This window comes from Peromyscus maniculatus, chromosome 12, assembly GCF_049852395.1.
Source record: "Peromyscus maniculatus bairdii isolate BWxNUB_F1_BW_parent chromosome 12, HU_Pman_BW_mat_3.1, whole genome shotgun sequence".
Lineage (NCBI taxonomy): Eukaryota > Metazoa > Chordata > Mammalia > Rodentia > Cricetidae > Peromyscus > Peromyscus maniculatus.
Window position 1 is genome coordinate 7,148,256 of NC_134863.1, and position 17,432 is coordinate 7,165,687.

The 17,432-nt window shown below is 41.7% G+C and overlaps 2 protein-coding genes across 3 annotated transcripts in view; both read left to right on the plus strand.

The window, feature by feature from the left end:
• The window catches only part of LOC102922868 (immunoglobulin lambda-1 light chain-like), a 183,108-nt gene extending 171,586 nt beyond the window's left edge, over positions 1-11,522 (plus strand). Inside the window, exons 3-4 of the mRNA XM_076548525.1 lie at positions 9,698-9,732; positions 11,088-11,522. Of these exons, the coding sequence (XP_076404640.1) occupies positions 9,698-9,732; positions 11,088-11,404 (352 nt within the window). The 3' untranslated portion in view covers positions 11,405-11,522. The remainder of the gene's footprint in view (positions 1-9,697; positions 9,733-11,087) is intronic.
• Positions 1-15,035, plus strand: part of LOC121821659 (immunoglobulin lambda-1 light chain-like) — a 755,041-nt gene extending 740,006 nt beyond the window's left edge. For both annotated transcript variants that reach the window (XM_076548526.1, XM_076548527.1), the window contains exons 3-4: positions 13,363-13,400; positions 14,584-15,035. In XM_076548526.1, coding sequence (XP_076404641.1) covers positions 13,363-13,400; positions 14,584-14,900 — 355 coding nt within the window. In that variant the 3' untranslated portion in view covers positions 14,901-15,035. The remainder of the gene's footprint in view (positions 1-13,362; positions 13,401-14,583) is intronic.
• The last annotated feature ends 2,397 nt before the right edge of the window (positions 15,036-17,432 follow it).

The following is a 17,432-nucleotide window of genomic DNA, read 5'->3' on the forward strand; positions in this document are numbered from 1 at the left end:
ATTGCTTTTGGTAAGATTGCCATTTTTACTATGTTAATCCTACCTATCCATGAGCATGCGAGATCCTTCCATTTTCTGATATCTTCTTCAATTTCTTTCTTTAGAGATTTAAAGTTCTTGTCAAAAGGGTCCTTCACTTGTTTAGTTAGTGTTATCCCAAGGTATTTTATATTATTTGTGGCTATTGTAAAGGGTGATGTTTCTCTGACTTCTTTCTCAGCCCTTTTATCATTTATGTATAGGAGGGCTACTGATTTTTTTGAGTTGATCTTGCATCCTGCCACTTTACTGAAGGAGTTTATCAGCTGTAGGAGTTCCCAGATAGAGTTTTTGGGGTCACTTATGTATACTATCATATCATCTGCAAATAGTGAAAGTTTGACTTCTTCTTCTCAGAGATGCCTGTCTCAGATTGGAGCTGGACAAAAGCTCCTGGGCAGGATAACCTGGAAGAAAAGGTGACAAAGGTCTTGAACATGCAGTCTGCTTAACTGTATCCTTCTGTGCAGGTCTGGATGGATTCAGCCCTCATCCCATTTCAGTCCAGAAGAGCACAGTCTAGGCAGCCAAATCTTAAACTACATGATGTGGAAAGTTCCAGTATCATTTCCTGAATATATTTCTGTGGCTACCCCATGAGGATGTGGCTTGTGGCCTGTGATGAAATGCCTACCCAGAGATCAAAATAAATGCAGAACCTTGGAGGAGAGCAGCTAGTGTTGCTACACTTGGGGACAGTCCTTTCTGACTAAGCAATTTTGTGCAGTGGCAACAAAGAAATGTAAGTGAAATTCTGGTCTATTTTTCAATCCCTGAACTTCATGAAAATAAATATAATGATTTTCAGCAAATACAGCAGAAATTACAAAGAGCAACCATGTATCTGATCAAAAAATGGGCGGAGAAACTCCTTAAAAGGCCAGGAAGTTCACATTGCTGTCTTCTGAGCCATTCTTGCTAGAACTGTTGAAACAAAATATCCGAACTGAAAACGTTAAAAAAAAAAAGTCTCAAGAACTGCAGCTCTAAACTTGAGCAGATGTATTTAATGTGTGTGTATGTGAGCTTGAGTATGTATGTATATATGTTCACCATGTGAGTGCAGGTGCTTGTGGAGGCCTGAAGAGGGCGTCAGATGTCCTGGACTGGAGTTACAGGTGATTTTGAGTGGCCTCATGTAATGAATCCAGGTCTTCTTTTCAAGAGAAGTACATACTCTTAATTGCCAAGGCTTCAGTCAAGTGCTTTTTCATTTTTAAGAGATGAGATGTCTCTATGGTGCCAAGGCTGGCTTAGAACTCCTGGTCTCAGGTTATGGTCTTGCTTCAGGCTCGCAGTTGGCTAGGGCTCAATGTACATACTATGTTCCTGACTCTATACAAAGGATTTTGAGTCTTCCTAAGACAAAAAAAATAGTAAATGTAGGTGGATTTGCCAATAACCTTGGTCTGATAGTTATAAATTGTAGACAAGCATTGAAATATCACATACATTCCATTAATTGTGTATAATTATTTTTTTCAATTAAAAATTTATGTTATAAAAGTGTGTGCAAGAACTTATGCAATAGCTCAGTGGATTAGCACTTATTCCTGAGGCCTTGTGTTCAATCTCCTGTAGTACAAAAGTTGTTAGTGGTGGTAAAAGGACTTGAAAAGCAAGAGGACGAATCTTCACTGACATTCTAGGAATGGAACAATAGGGATTTTTCTCTCTGGATGTAGGAAGTTGGGGACATCTGAAAGGGAGACATGGAGAAACTAAAAGATACCAGTAGACAAATAAAACAGAAGAAAGCTCCATTCAATATGTCCAGACTCAACTACATGTAGTTGAATATCTATTATGTACCAGGCTCTGGGCATTATGTTTTCCCATACACCAAGCACTACCATAGTATCTAGAATGAGAGAAAAATGCCATCATTGGAAATCCCAGTCCTGCCTCCTCTTAATTCTGTGGCACCATAATTTAGAGAATTTGCCAGAGTATATGTTTATTAATTTGCATACTCGAAGAGTAGGTAATCTTAGACCCAGGTTTACAGACAAGGCACACAGCCAGTGTTAAAGTGTCACCATTCTCATTGAACCATGTGTGGTATTCCTGAGATTCAAACTCGAGTCCAACCAAAAGCACATGACCATCCCCTTCCTCCACCAGCAATGCCTAGCACATTTCAGTTTTTGGCACACTGAGGATATGGGAACAAAAGTATTGATGGTAGGGGAGCTAAAATTGATGGAACATGATCCCTATTGGATTCTAGCTCACTTTGTACTCCAACCCCTAGAGCAATAGTGAATTTTGTCTTTATTTTCTTTGGATTCTTGTTGATGTCTACAGAACAAGGATACTTGCAAGAGGATTCTTGAAAAGTTCCTTAGAAGCCTAAAGTCAGAGGAGAGCAAACAAGGGAGCCATGTAGGTGGAGAATTCCCATGCCAGGATCCACTTCCAAATTACCACACATAGGTTTATATTAATTGTAAATGTTCGGCTAATAGCTCAGGCTTATTACTAACCAGCTCGTAGATTTTAAATTAACTCATATTCCTTATTTACACTCTGCCATGCTGTGGTAACTTTATTAGCATGGCATGGCACATTCATCTTTATTCTCCATGTCTCCTCCTGACTCTTGACTCCACCCTTCTTTCTCCCTGTATCATTAGTTTGATCACTGTGCCCAAACTTTTTGCCTGACTACTGGCCAATCAGCTTTTATTTGCCAATGAGAGTAATACATATTCATAGTGTAAAATAAGATTGTTTCACAGCAAAGCCAGATACACTAGACAGCAGCATGGAGCCAGCAGATACCATCAACCACGAATGGTCACAACCCTCCTGTGTAGAACACCATTCCATTTCACACACACAAAAAAAAACCCTGAAGTCTGGGGCTGATAGTTTCAACATGATCTCACTATCACTGCCCCCCTGAGCTATATAGAATCACAGTCTGCTGGGCTCATGAGAGGGTCAGACAGGTCTGAACAGGCAGAGTCATTCTATACAAGGAGGGATTGATCACACTTGACCTGAGTACAGAGTCCATGGGCCACCTTAGGGACTGATCGGAGAAGCCCAGCACTCCCCAGAACCCTGAGCTCAAGCTTTCAGTGGCTCTTGTCTTCCTGAGCCATTAGAGGAACTCATTACAACCTCTGGGCACCTGGGAGAAGCTTCAGAGCGCTAGAGTACCCCTTGGGGAACCAGAAAATTGTGCTGGTCAGCTTTGTTCTACACAGGCCCTAGGGACAGGACCAGTCTGGCTGCCCAGGGGAGGAGTTGAGCTCTGGATTCCAACCACAATAAGACAGTTTATAACCCTCCCCATGCCCCAGGATAGACCTCTAGAGAATATTAACCACAGAGTCTGGAGGGGCAGGCTGAGGGTGGGGCCACAAGCCATGTGGACCTCTGTGTACTGGGGCAGCCATCACCAGCAAGTCTTAATGGATCTCCTCCAGAAATCTCACCCACTGGTTGGGCCAGAGGTACTTGTGACCCTGAGCACAGGTGAAGCCCAGGATAGGCAAATGGGGAGTGAGACTCTAAAAGAATTAGGCCCTGACCTAAGAAATACTTTCTACTCTGTTGGTGAGTGTGTCCATGACAACCAGCATCTGTTGTGCCAGTTGACAGCACCTTGGAGCAGGATGCAGGCCTAGGAGCATGGGCAGGAAACAGTCCCTCAGTCTGCAGAGCTTGAAGAACAGGTATGTGTGCTTATGTCAGGCAATGGCCAGTGGAGGTAAAGAAATGTCATGGGAGGGTGAAAAGGACCTGTCTGTGAGGAATGTCTGTGTATACTCTGGCTTAGTGTTAGCATTTTGTTAATTGTAGATTTGTTCACAATAACTTTAGTTTTTATTAAAATGTTGCAATATTAGTAATCTTGGTTTTGAATCTCATCAGCCAGTGATAGTACTTCATTCACCTAAGTCTTCTGAGCAGAGAGAAACCACATACAGAAAGACAGGTGCACAGCACGGGAGTAGTGTCCACTGCATCACAGGATGTTGCTATTCTTCCTTCCTCCCCCTCCTTCCCTCTCCTCTCTACTTCTTCTCTTCTCTCTCCCTTTTCCTTCTCCCCTCTCCTCCTTCCTCTCCTCATGCTCAACTTCATACTCTCTCTTCTATCTTCCTCTTGCCCATCCTCCTTCATCTATTTCCTTTAAGCTATGCACTACCATTATGTTAGCTAGCCAGGGATTCTGCCATGCTTTGGGTTCCAGGTGATAATACAGAATAAATGTCCCTTTACTGGGCTGCATATAGCACAGGTGCCAAGGGCCATGGGCTCCTTGGCTGTCATTGCATCCTTGGGCAGTGCCATTACTACCAGGAATTCAACATCGAAGAATTGCAAGAGAGTGTTGTATTAATATGCCCTTTCTTTCTGGAGAAAGGTGACTGATATGGAGCCCAAGGCTAGGCACACAGTGGCATGTAGTCTAACATGTAGTTATATTACCATTACTGGCTTATATTTTGGGAAAGACAGTCAAGCTATAGAGAAGGAATGGTGCAAGGATAAGACTTTCATTAGCTAAAGTACTCATCAATGGTTACTGGGGTCAAGGCCTGGTAATGTCGAGGAAGTGTGTCTGAAACAAAGGGGCTTATCCTGTTGTAGAGTAAAACCAATTTTCAATTTTATGAGCAACAAAATGGAAAAGAATGCTAGCATTACAGAGTTTGAGTACTGGATGGTGTTGGGAACACCTCACAAAACCAGCAATGTTTGGAATAGGGAGAACAGGACACCAAGTACAGCAGGGAGCTGTTGGGAAGAGCTAGTGGATCAAGAAGTCTAATGTAACAGCCTTTGCTTTGAGGTGTGAGAGAGGAATCAGAAGGGTTTATGTAGATGTCTTAGTGTTTCTATTGCTGCAACAAAACACCATGACCAAAGAGCAAATTGGGGAGCAAAGGGTTTATTCCACTTACATTTTCACACTGCTGTTAATCACTGAAGGAAATCAGGACAAGAACTCAAAAGGGCAGGAACCTGGAGGGGAGCTGTTTGCTGACCTGCTTCCCATAGTTTGTTCAGCCTGCTTTCTAATAGAATCCAGGACCTTCAGCCCAAGGATGGCTCCACCAACAAAGGGCTGGGACCCTCTCCACTGATCACTAATTGAGAAAATGTCATACAGCTGGATCTCACATCGACATTTTTTTAACTGAGTCTTCCTCCTCTCCAATGACTCTAGCTTGTGTTAAGTTGACACAAAACCAGCCAGTACAAGAGGTGACCACCAAAGTTGAATTGTTTCTTAGAAGAGCTGGTTCCAATAGCAAACTGTATGGTCATATTTGAGGATGGAGGCAGAAACCAAAGAAACTGATAGAGAGACAATGTACCTAGAGCACAGCCTGTTGAAGTGTGATGCTAATTAGTCTTATCAATAATCACTTGGAGTCTGATATTGAGGGTGAAAGCTGAAAGATCAAAGAAGCAGAGCATCAGTCACTAGAGACTTTCTACCCCTATGAATCCTCAGACCAAATGGGGGCGAGATCCTGTCTCTACCCACCTTACATTCCTGTCTCTCTACCTCCTGATTGTGCTGGATTAAAGGTGTGAGCCTCCCAAGTGCTGGGGTTAAAGGTGTGTGGCAACATCGCCTGTCCTTTATGGTTAACTAGTGGCTACTTCCACCCTCTGATCTCCAGGCAAACTTTATTCATCAGAACACAAGCAAAATATCACACAACATTCCCCCTTTTGTCTATAGGCAAGAACAAAATATCACACAACAGCCCGGAGATGTGAAGGGGGCTCAGGTACACAATCCCAGGCCAAGATCCCTGAGGAAGTAAAGTGATTAGATTTTAAGTAAGAATTATTGGAATTATCATGGAAGGAATTAGCAATCTTAAAGACTGTCTAGAGAATTTAAATGCATAGCCATTTCATGAACAGGAATGAGTTGTAAAAGAAATATTGTTTATCTTCATGGTACAATTCTACTCTATGATTTATTCCTAAGCAAGGAATATAATGACACCTGTAACCAAATACTTATATGCAGGAAGAGTGAGCGCAACATTATTAGTAATGACAGAAAATAGGAAATCATGTAAATGCTGCATAAGAGCACATCATAGTACATCGATCATAAGCAATGTAATGGAAAGCTTCAAAATCATGTTACCCAGCAGCAGAATGTGACATAAAGTTAATATCCAGTAAGGGTTATTTTTATTGCTATTAAAAACATATGGATAATAGTTTATTAAAATTGCATGTTTCTGAAAAATCTAGGAACATAAGAAAATCTGTTTAAAATTACAATCCTAGCATACTGAATGCTTCCATATGCATTCTTCATATTATATAAATATATTTTAATTGTATTCTTTCCCTTACCCCAAGTATTCTCAGACCCTCCCACCTCCCTATCCACTCAGTTTCAAGTTATTTTCTTTCTAAGAAAAAATATACAAAAACAAAAGCAAGCAAACAAACTATTAAGACAAAAGCACTGAAACAAAACAGAAAAAGGATACAGAAAACATGAACCTCATTTTGTGTTGTCAAATGAATCTTGGGTATGGGCTTGCCCTGAGTGTGGTTGATGGTCACTGTCACTCCCTTGGAGAAAACTGATTTCCCCTTTACCAGTGGTTATCAATTGCAAAAACTTCATTTTACTGCTGCTCCTTTAACAAAACAATAATAGTAGATTTTCCCCTAGGCTCATGACCTGTGTAATCTCAGGTTCATGGCCACTTTCATAGTGCCAGGTATGGGTTCCATCTCATGGAGAGGGCCTTAATTCCAACCAGGATAGTGGATTACTCCCATAATATTTGTGCCACTATAGCACCAGTATATCTGACAGGCAGGTTGCTGTTGTATGCCATATAATTTGTATTTAAGTGATATTAATGATTACCTTTCTCCTCTGGCAGCATGCAACGTACCTTCCAGCATAATGAATACTAATTAGTAGAGGTGCAGCTTCTAGTTAGGCACCAACTCAGCTTTTCTCTGCTCAATGACATAAGAAGCATTGTCTTCGATAATAGGACTTCGATACCATCAGATTGTAGAGAGGAACCAATAGCCTTGGTAGTGATCTGTGATGTTGCAGGGGGTAGGGTATATGCAGGAATTCTTTGACAACAGAATATAGTCAATTGCTAGTCTTGTGAGTTTTACTCTGTGGCATAATATATCTATTTGGGGGCATTGTCTCCCCCATTATTAGGTAACTCTAGTTAAATTACTTTCATATATTTGCATATTTTATGAAACTTCTATAATAGCAGGTTTCCACATGACTTTTCAAAAGGTCTTTAAAGTTAGTAATTCTCTCCCCATCTGCCCTCCTATACCCTTCTCTATTTAATCAGGTAGACACTGTCATGGTCTATGCACCAACTACCCATGCCTATTCTCCATTGTTCTTACTGCTTGATTTTATAATTAGTTCCCTGTTTCTCAAGAAGTCTATTTTTGCTGTATGAATACAATTTTGATGCAGTATATGATTAATTTGAAAAGAAATGATTTTACAATACTCAGCATTTTCATCAAGGAACAAGATTATACTCTGATGACTCACCTTTATGTTAAAAAGCCAAGTAATTTATTTACAAAGCATATCATGTTTATATGACATTCTATGTTGTTTATTTCTAGAGTATTTTCTATAATGTTAATGAATCATCAAAGGATCTCTCTAGATTTTATAAGCTGCTTTTTCATTCAGCCACTTACTTCTCATGTTAGGTCAGTGATTCCTTAGCTGATTCTTTCAGATTGCTCTGTTGATTGGCATTTTACTAGGCATTCATATCCCCAAGCTTATTTCAGTGGATCTGAATATTCAGAATCTGTGAAATACTGTAAATGTTGAAAGAATAAGTGGGAGTTTATCCTTATTTCTGATTCAAATGTTTTGTATTAAGTATAAAGAATATTGTAATTTTTAAAAGAATTACTGACTGAGGAAGTTTCTTTCCAATATTAAAGGAAGAATGTATGCATTATTTACTAAGAAAAAAGGGTTAGGTTTATGCTGCTAATAAAAAAAATACTTATGTACAAGTCTTAAACCAGTGGAAATTGTCATATGGATGGAATTTAAATAAGGTAGAGAACATGGAGGAAAAAATAAAATTGTGGCCTCAACACAATGGGTAATCTTCCAATGTAAATTAATAATCTTGGGAAGCTGGAGAGATGGTTCAGGGGTTAAGGGAGTTTACCACTATCCCAGAAGCCCAACTTTAGTTCCCAGGACCCACATTGGGCATCAAACAATGGCCCATAATTCTAGCTCCAGAAGAATGACACCCTCTTCTGGTCTCTAGGGTTACTAAATTTACATACAGAAAGCCACATGCATACATATATACACATGAAGTTGGTTGTTTTAATTTAAAAATTATGGAGAGATAGAAGCAAATTTCAACAATACTGAAGGATTCTTATCATCATGAGCTTTTGGTGTGAACTGTGTGTTGGTCTTTGTGTTCTGAGTATTTTAATAGCAATCTATGCTGTATAGAATAACAAAAAAAATATGTTGATTCAATGAAAGAAAAACATCCTGGTATGACTTCAGGCTCTATATTGGAGAGAAATTGCTGAAAAGAAGGCATTGTAGAGGATCAAATTTCAGGGTCATAAATTTGGTTGGGAACTGTTGAATTTGATGTTGCTATAGAACATTCAAGATGAAATAATATAACTGAATTTGGAGCCAAAAAGAACAGGACATACACAGAGTTCTGGGCAGCTGTGGCTTTGCAGAGTGCATAATGCAAGTCATCTACAGCAATGATATGAAGAGGACAGGGCAGGCACTACCCTGGTGATGGTCTCAGAGTGAACAACCATTTGCAGACCGAAGGGAAAGGAAAGACATTAGTCACAGTGTGGGAAGTTTCAGAAACAAAGGAGAGGAAAGTGATGAGAAATAGGGTTCTTTGAGACACATGGGGTGCTGTTGAACTACAGAATTGTTTGAGAGGAGATTATTTTTGTCTTTTGTGTGAGAAGTTTCAGAAAACTATGAAGATGAAAGTCAGAGTAGTCTACCGATGTTCTAACGTAAAAAAAAAAAACAAATAGATGGGTACTTTGTGGCCATGTGTATGTATAGTTATGTATGTATGCATATAGATAAATAGAATGGTGAACAGATACTGTATTCTGAAAAACCCATAAAAAATAAAGTACATATGGGCTATGTCTCTGTGTGTAAGAAATTCAAAGAGAATTCTCTCTGTGGAAGTTTCTTACAGCAAGAGTTGTCCTGGGTCCATGGTTCCAAAGAAGAAGATGGCCAAGTGTGACTATACGAATTTGTGAGGAAAAGCATCTCAGTCTGTAAAATGTGACTAAAAATCACTGGACTCTATGGCACACAACAAAGGTACCTGAAATAATGTGTCAGTTGGGGTTTCTCTGGGATCTTCTGCATTACTGTCAGCACAGAGAGTATCAGAGATAGGGTCAGGTACACACAGTGTGGAAACAACTCCATGGAGGGGCCTGCCAGACAAGGACTAAAACCAGTGAAGAGGATTATCATCTACCTCTCCTCAAGTGGGGTCACAGCTCCACCCATCACAGCCAGCTAGTATTTTGGTCCAGCCCAGCTGCCAGAGAACAGGGACAGGTGCTGGCCCCACAGGTTTTGGTTTGAGTCTCAGTCACTGTGGTATGTTTTCGGCGGAGGAACCAAGCTCACCGTCCTAGGTAAGTGGCTTTAATGCACCTTCCCATTCAGCTCAACCCTTGTTGTCTTTCTTGGAAAGGTCTGTTTTTTCCCTCTGGGAACCTCTTCTTATCTGCCTTCCTAAGACTTAAGGACTGTATCCTTAGCCTTCTCTATGGTGACTAGGGGAGATAAGTGTTTTAGAGTAATCTGCAGAAAGGGCCAGAAGATCAGAATCATCTGGCCTCAGATTCTAATAAATATGCTGCGATCTCACGGGCTTTAGTTAGGGTCAGGCAGGAGTCAAGGGCTCCATCCTTGTTCTCAGACAGATTAATCATTGGGGACCATTGACTGGGTCAAAGAAGGACTACTAGGACTCTGTCAGAGCCCACAGTATCTTTATAGGGTGTCAAGGGTTGGATCTAGAGATGTAGGTCCTGCTTCCAGGCACTTAGATTACCTAAGTGGGGACTGCAGAGGTATAATGAAGGAGTAGGCTTGTCATAGTCTTCAGTTCTCTGATCTTCTACTGAGCTGATGAGGTCCTCTAGACAGAGAGACCGCACTGAGTAGTAGAGTAATCAGATCCTGCTCATCTAAGGATGATGGGGGATTCTGTCTATGAAGCCCCGTATCCCTGGGTTATGGTGTCTCGTGCTTCCATTGTCTGCTTTCTATCTTCTTCAAATGGCATGTTAAACTTAGGAGGTCAGGAATGAGGGACAAACTTGGGGTTTCAGAATGCTCGCTGACTGTCAGGGAAGCAGGTTGCTGCTGTGAGCAAGTGACTGCAATGCTCTTCCATCTGAGTGAAGAAACCTCTTGAACACGGTGAGCATAGAAGGAATGGTTCAGGTCAAAATGTGCAGGAGGCATCAGAGCCCTGGAGTAGCCTCAGAGCTTCTCTGAATGGAACACACTGCCCAGTGGAAAAGCTGTGTGGGTTGATGTAGAGACTCTGTGGTCCAAGATAACAGGAGGTTCAGTGTCCCCGGGGTGCTGGAGACAAAGAAGGGGCCTCCTCAATTAATGAAAATGTGATCTTCAAAGCATGGTGGAATATAACCTGTTCACCAGAGAGCTCTACCACCTCAGGAATAAAGAGGAGATGGGCTGGGGAAGGTAATCCAAAATGGGGTAAATTCCAAGTTAGATGATAGACAATAGGGTGGAGAGAGCACAGCCATGCCTGCTGACAGTGTCCAGGTCATGTAACATGGGAGAGTGTCCAGGAAAAGGCTACTAAGAAGGCTGTACTCACGGAGGCTCAAGGGGGCAGATGAGAAAGAAGAGGAAGATCCAGGTGAATAAGATGACCAAAGTGAAGAGTCACTGAGATTTTGATGTTTTGTATTTTGTCTCCTGAATCAATCCCCTTCTTTTATTCACACAGGTCAGCCAAAGTCTACTCCCACAGTCACAGTGTTTCCACCTTCATCTGAGGAGCTCAAGACAAACCAAGCCACAGTGGTGTGTATGATTAACGACTTCTACCCGGGCAGTGCAACAGTGACCTGGAAGGCAAATGGTGTACCGATCACCCAGGGTGTGCACACTACAAATCCCTCCAAACACAACAACAAGTACATGGCCAACAGCTTCCTCACTTTGACAGCGGACCAGTGGAGATCTCACAATCGCTTGTCCTGCCAAGTTACACATGAAGGGAACGTTGTAGAAAAGAGTGTGTCCCCTACAGAGTGTCTCTAGGAGCCCAGCCTTTCCTTGGCCTAGGGGTCCCAGAATGGGGTCTCTTCTCTGTGCTACAAATCTCAACCTTGCTCTTTTACCCACTGAATATTCAATAAAATATCATTGATCAGAAGAACTGCCTTATCACATTTGTTCTCCTTATATGTTTAATTTTGAATCCTTTGAATCTACAATGTGTGTGTGTGTGGGGGGGGGCATTGGATTCAGGTTCCCAGTGAGAAATTAGTTCTTCTTTGAAACATGCAGAGGGTATTACCCTAAGAGTGACTTTTCCCTTGCTCTGCCCTCTTCTCTGAGCCCCGTGATGCAGGGACACTCATTCAGAACGCAGCTGAAGTAAGACATCATGTTTCAGGCTAAACAACTAACTTAATATTACATAGGAAATCCCACAATTCTGTGATATAATTCAAGACATTGGTGCTCATGGTCCTCTATACTGGAGCATGAGGTGGGATAACCACTTAAGCATAATAACTTCATCCAATGGGAAATGGATCCAACTCAATTCCTGAAGGGGTTCCAATTAATTCTTCATAGGAAGTGGTCTCAGAGTCAAATTCCAGACTACTCAAGGTCATGTTGAGTGAGACTTCAAGGAAGACTTAGTGTGACCTGAGAGGTTAACTCAAGCCAGTTGCTTGGGTAGAGTTAGGTGTAGCAGGCAACCACTTCACTGGCCCAAGTCCTCTCATGTGCATCAGCACACCAGTGTGCACTTCAGATTGGTGTCAATCACAGTCTTTGAAATTCACAGTCAGCCTTCAGTGGCCCAACCTCTGTCCAAGTCAGCAAGGATTTAGTGTTCAGGGCTCGGAGACATCATCCTCAGTAGCTCATAAGCAATATGGACACTAACTACATCCTGAACTCTGGTGGATTAGGCAGTGCAGTAGCATAGTCTGCAAAGCCAGAAATATTCTTCATCAATGAGGCAGAGTGACAGTTGACAACACTGAGCTTGACTTCAGGCCCCAAGTCCCCAGTTTCTGAGCTAGGAAGAACCTTTGGGATTTGTGCTTCATGGCAGCTTTCTGATGCTAGGGCATGATAAAGTTTGTGCCCAATAATTGGAAGTGAAGACCCTGAGTATCCTCACAGTAGTATTCCTTGCTAGGGTCAGTGCCAGCACTCATCCGAACCCAGATATTGCCCAGAGACTCACTTCCTCATTCTTTTGCTTCAAGTTTTCACTGACAAATTTGGACACAAAAGTTAGGAAACACAGAAATAGTAATGTTCTCATATTCCCACCAAGCAACTTCTAACACTCATTTCAACTGGATTTTGATTCAACTATAACATTGAACTCTTCCCTTATACTGTGTTACAAAAGCACATTCCAGAACTTGTATCTTGTCTGCTATGATTATATATACTTCCAGGTTTACAAAAAGAATGCCTAGACAGCATATCAAACTCCAAAAGAAGTTATTGATTGTTTCTTGATATCAGGTAATAGTCAAGTTGTCATTAAATGACTGTATGATGTGACCATATATTGCTTAGTAATGTATGATTGGTAATGATTCTACCATGTGTAGGAAGATGAGATGTGGATTGAAACTGATGGTTGTGTGTGTTGTCCACCTGCTGTGTTCTGCAGGGTCTCAGGGCTCTGTTTTTGTTCTTCACCAGACAGGAGCTACAGAGACTGAGTTAGTGGACTCAAGACTTTGCATAGACTCCATGCAGTTAGTAGCTTCCTTGACCTGTTACCAAGGGCTCCTCTCTGTTCATTCTTATCCTGTAAAGAGCTTCTTCTAAAGAGTGGGTGGAAATTTTATGAATGACTTCCTGGCAAGGCTGGCTCAGAGGACATGTGGGATCCTGGGAAGCAGGATCTTTTAGAGAGGTCACTGTGTATCCCAGAATCATCAGAGACTGCATATATCACAGCTGAAACTGGAGGGTAAGGTGCATGTAGGGTTTTTGCATGAGCCTATATCACAGTGTTGGGTGTTCGGCGGAGGCACCACGTTGACTGTCCTAGGTAAGTGACTCTTTCCTCTTCTGTTACTGCAATCTCTAAGGTTTGAGATGATTTTTTTAAATTTAATTATTTCTCATTCTCCATACTACTTCATGCTTAAACTTCATTCTAGGTAAATAATCTCTTGCTTCTCTAGTTTCTGCAGCTCACCTCAGATGGTTCCCTGTCACCTTTCATGTCTAATCTCAAAGAAGGGGGGGGGAGATAAACTGTTAATATGTGTCTGTCATTCTGTTGAGATATGCAGTGCTCTGATAAGTACTCCACTGTGTCACTCTCTATGAGTGTCTATCTTTCTAGTAAACTTTGTGAGGGCTAAAGTGAATTACTATGTCATGGGGAAGGAAGGCCAGAGGCACAGAGGGAGAGGCAGCTGTTGAGTTAGGAGAACATAGAACACTCAGCATTGAGGCTGGTGAATAACATGTCAGAGGTCAGGTAAGCTGGAGATTCAGTTCCTAGGACAGGCAGAAGAAAGGATCCCCAAGCTCCCATGGAAAGCCATGAATAGAGCAGTAACCAAGCCAGAACTCAGGAATTTTAGTAAGGAGAAGAAAGGTAAGGTGGCTCTGGACACAGGAAGTCAAGAGAGAGAGACTGAAGCTGCAGTTAGGAAGCTGGGTTCCTGGGTCTCTCTAAGACACTGGTTAGGAAACAGAGAAACTGCATTCACATAGCTCTGGTCCTGATCCATGAAAATTACACAACTCATCCAGAGAAGGGATCTCACCTCAGTCTGCAGAATGAGAAACAGTTCACCCAGATCCATGCTACACTGAGCAGAGGCCAGGGACCTACAAGGCACAGATTTGGGTAAAAACACACTCCTAGGTTTAAAGCTTAGACTCAGCAGAGGGTTTTACATCAGAACTGTCTTTGGAGTGGGACAGACAGACTGCAGACATATTTAAAAAAAACAGAAACAAGGTTACAAGGGCAGGAAAGTGAAGGTCAGTTATCTTTGTTGAAGGTCAAAGTACAGGCAGGTATCAAGTGAACTACTGCACAAATATGGGGTGCATAATTCCTAAGAACATAGGGAGTATATAGAAGAAATGCATACCTCATCTTCTGTACTCTGTGTGTTCAAACACAGTCGCTAAACTCAAGACACTTAAAATGCTACCTCCAGGATTCCTATTGGAAAACTAAGATTCTGACCTTCTCTTTCTCTACCCTGCAGGTCAACCCAAGGCTACACCTTCAGTTACGCTGTTTCCACCATCCTCTGAGGAGCTTAAGACCAAAAAGGCCACACTGGTGTGTGTGATGACTGACTTTTACCCAGGTGTTGTGACAGTGGCCTGGAAGGCAAATGGTACACCTATCACCCAGGGTGTAGAGACCACTAAGCCTGTGAAACAGGGTGACAAGTACGTGGCTAACAGCTACCTGCACTTGACAGAAGAAGCATGGAAATCTAAAAGCAGTGTCAGCTGCCTGGTCACTCATGAAGGGGACACTGTGGAGAAGAGCTTGTCCCCTGGAATGTGTCCCTAGGCCTTTCAACATTCATCTCACCCACACAGGCTGGGATTTGAATCATGCACAAGTATACCCTTACTGTTCTTGCCTAACATAGACCTTTACCCTGCTCCTGAAATGCACAATAAAATATCCATTCTCAACTTGTAATTCTACTCTAACTCATTTGTTTTAGTGTATATTTCACTGGGATTCAGAGTGGTGTGGGGATGGCCTGGCACTCTGAAGTCTGCAACTAGGGTTATAACCTGCATCATCACCCCTGGGAGTACCATCTCCACACAGACACATTTTCCCAGCCCTCCTCTGGAGCTCTGATCACACCATGCAATTGTACAGTGTGAATGTCATAGACTTCCCTAATTTCACTCTTTAATATACCTAATCGCATGCCTCCTCCATTTCTAACAATCTATTGGCACTTAGTCATCTTGCCTTAGAATTACAGTTTGGAGACTGGGACACTTCTATTATCTGTGATCTCAGTTTCTATTACTCAAGTCAAAATGAATAGATAGTACTGGGATATTGGAAGTTTATTACACTCAATACAAACAAGTAAAATCAAGCTAGATAGAGTGTATTTGGGGTTCATGAAGGCTGAAGTATGGTTGTAATCAGCCTTCATGTGAATATGAACTAAGGCAAACAAGACATGATTTCCAGTCCAAATGTTAACAAAGGCATTCAGTGCTGAATGTGAGAGACTATGACAAGTTTCCACTTCAGAACTTGATTCTGGGATTTGTCATACAACATCACGGCAGAAGGCTCCAGGCATGACTAAATATCTGGGTACCCTACAGAGAACAAGACTGTCCCTAGAATCCCCATCCCACCAGATCTCATTCTTTCCCTAGCTCAAGGCTTAATATTTCAGGGTGCACCTGTATCCTGAAGTTATCACAGGACCCTACTAGGGGACTAGGTCAAGCCCCTAGCAATGCAGACCTTGTTCAACACCATTGTTCTATAATTCCTAGGACTTAGGGACACAGGACCAGGGTCCGTACTAAGTTTATTATTGAGAAATCAGCCTGGTGACTTGGCCTAAAAGATCAGGGAATATTTAAAACAGTGGTATGAGCAGAAATAAGGCAATACTACTAGATCCTAGACACACCAATTCAAACCTTAGTTTCTGCATTAAAAGGGTATTCAGTGGATTATGTTGTACAGCAACTGACTTTAGTTCATGGTGGTGATTCAAAGTTGAATTTGTGTCCTTGGTTATATTGGAGTCAATGCCAGCTCCACTCTCACCCACCAGCCACTACCTATAGGAACACATTTTCATCACTTTGTTGTTACATTGTAAAGACAGAATTTAATTCATTCTGTGGGGATACACCCATCATCACATAGGCATGCCACACATCACTTATCACAGGATTCCTATTATTTTATTTTAATATGACCCTTAACAACATCTTCCCTTTTGGTGCTCCTGATACATGAATTTTCTCTTCTTTATGATGTGTTAAAAGTTTAATAGAGACACAAAACAGCTGTGATCTCAGTATACTTGTCCTAATGCCCAGTGGTCAGATGTCTTTTGGTTGTCAATGTGGCAGAGCATGATTTTTGAATTCAACATTAGTTTATGCCCAGACTACTGGTGGGATGTCAGAGGGTAGGAGGCTGTATACTGGTGAGTCACCTGGGTTCAATTTTTCCCCAGTCTTGGCAGGAACACTCCAAGAGAGTAATGGAAGTGACTGGACTGAGGATATCAATATATTGAAGAGAAAATGAGAAGGGGACAAAGAACTTTTTACCATGAGAAAACAGGCCCTTTTACCTTTCCCAGGACAAGCTTGACACCTCAACGGCCATGTAGCTTGTGATTCCTAAGTCAGAAAGTGGGCACATCTATATCCTACACCTGGAATTCCTGAGGGTGGGGGAAGTCCTGATAGGAACTAGTAACAGGGACGTGTTGAGAGAAGAAACTGTCCTGATATGACAGATCTCCCCAGACCCTCAGGATGACATTTGAGCAGGATCAGCCCCAGAAGAATATAAACCTTGATATATGAAAACTTCTGGGATCAAATTCCAGGGCTTGTCAAGTGTTCTAATAATTCAGCGCAGCAACTGCACACGTTCAATCCAGAAAGGGTCCCAGCACTGACAGGAGAAAACAAACATGATTTACCATAGCTAACAAAAAAAAGCTATCTCCAGTTGACAACTGCTTGCAAAGAATAAAAATTTTCACCAATGGAGTCTCACTGGAGGGTATATAAACTACATGCAAGGCTTGGCCTTGTGTCCAGCAGTAGATGGCCAACATGAAACAAACTCATTGGTGATTTTGAGGATATTTCATCTCATATTGATTTGGCTATTCCTTATCTCACAGGTCCTTTGCTTTGTTTATGTTTTATGGTTTCTGATTATGTGTTTTTATGATTTTTGTGTGTGTTGTGCTTTTTAATTGATTTCTTTAAAAAATCAGTTTTTTTATTTGCCTGTCTGTTTTCTAAAGAGAGAGAGAGAAGAGAGAGAGAGAGAGAGAGAGAGAGAGAGAGAGAGAGAGAGAGA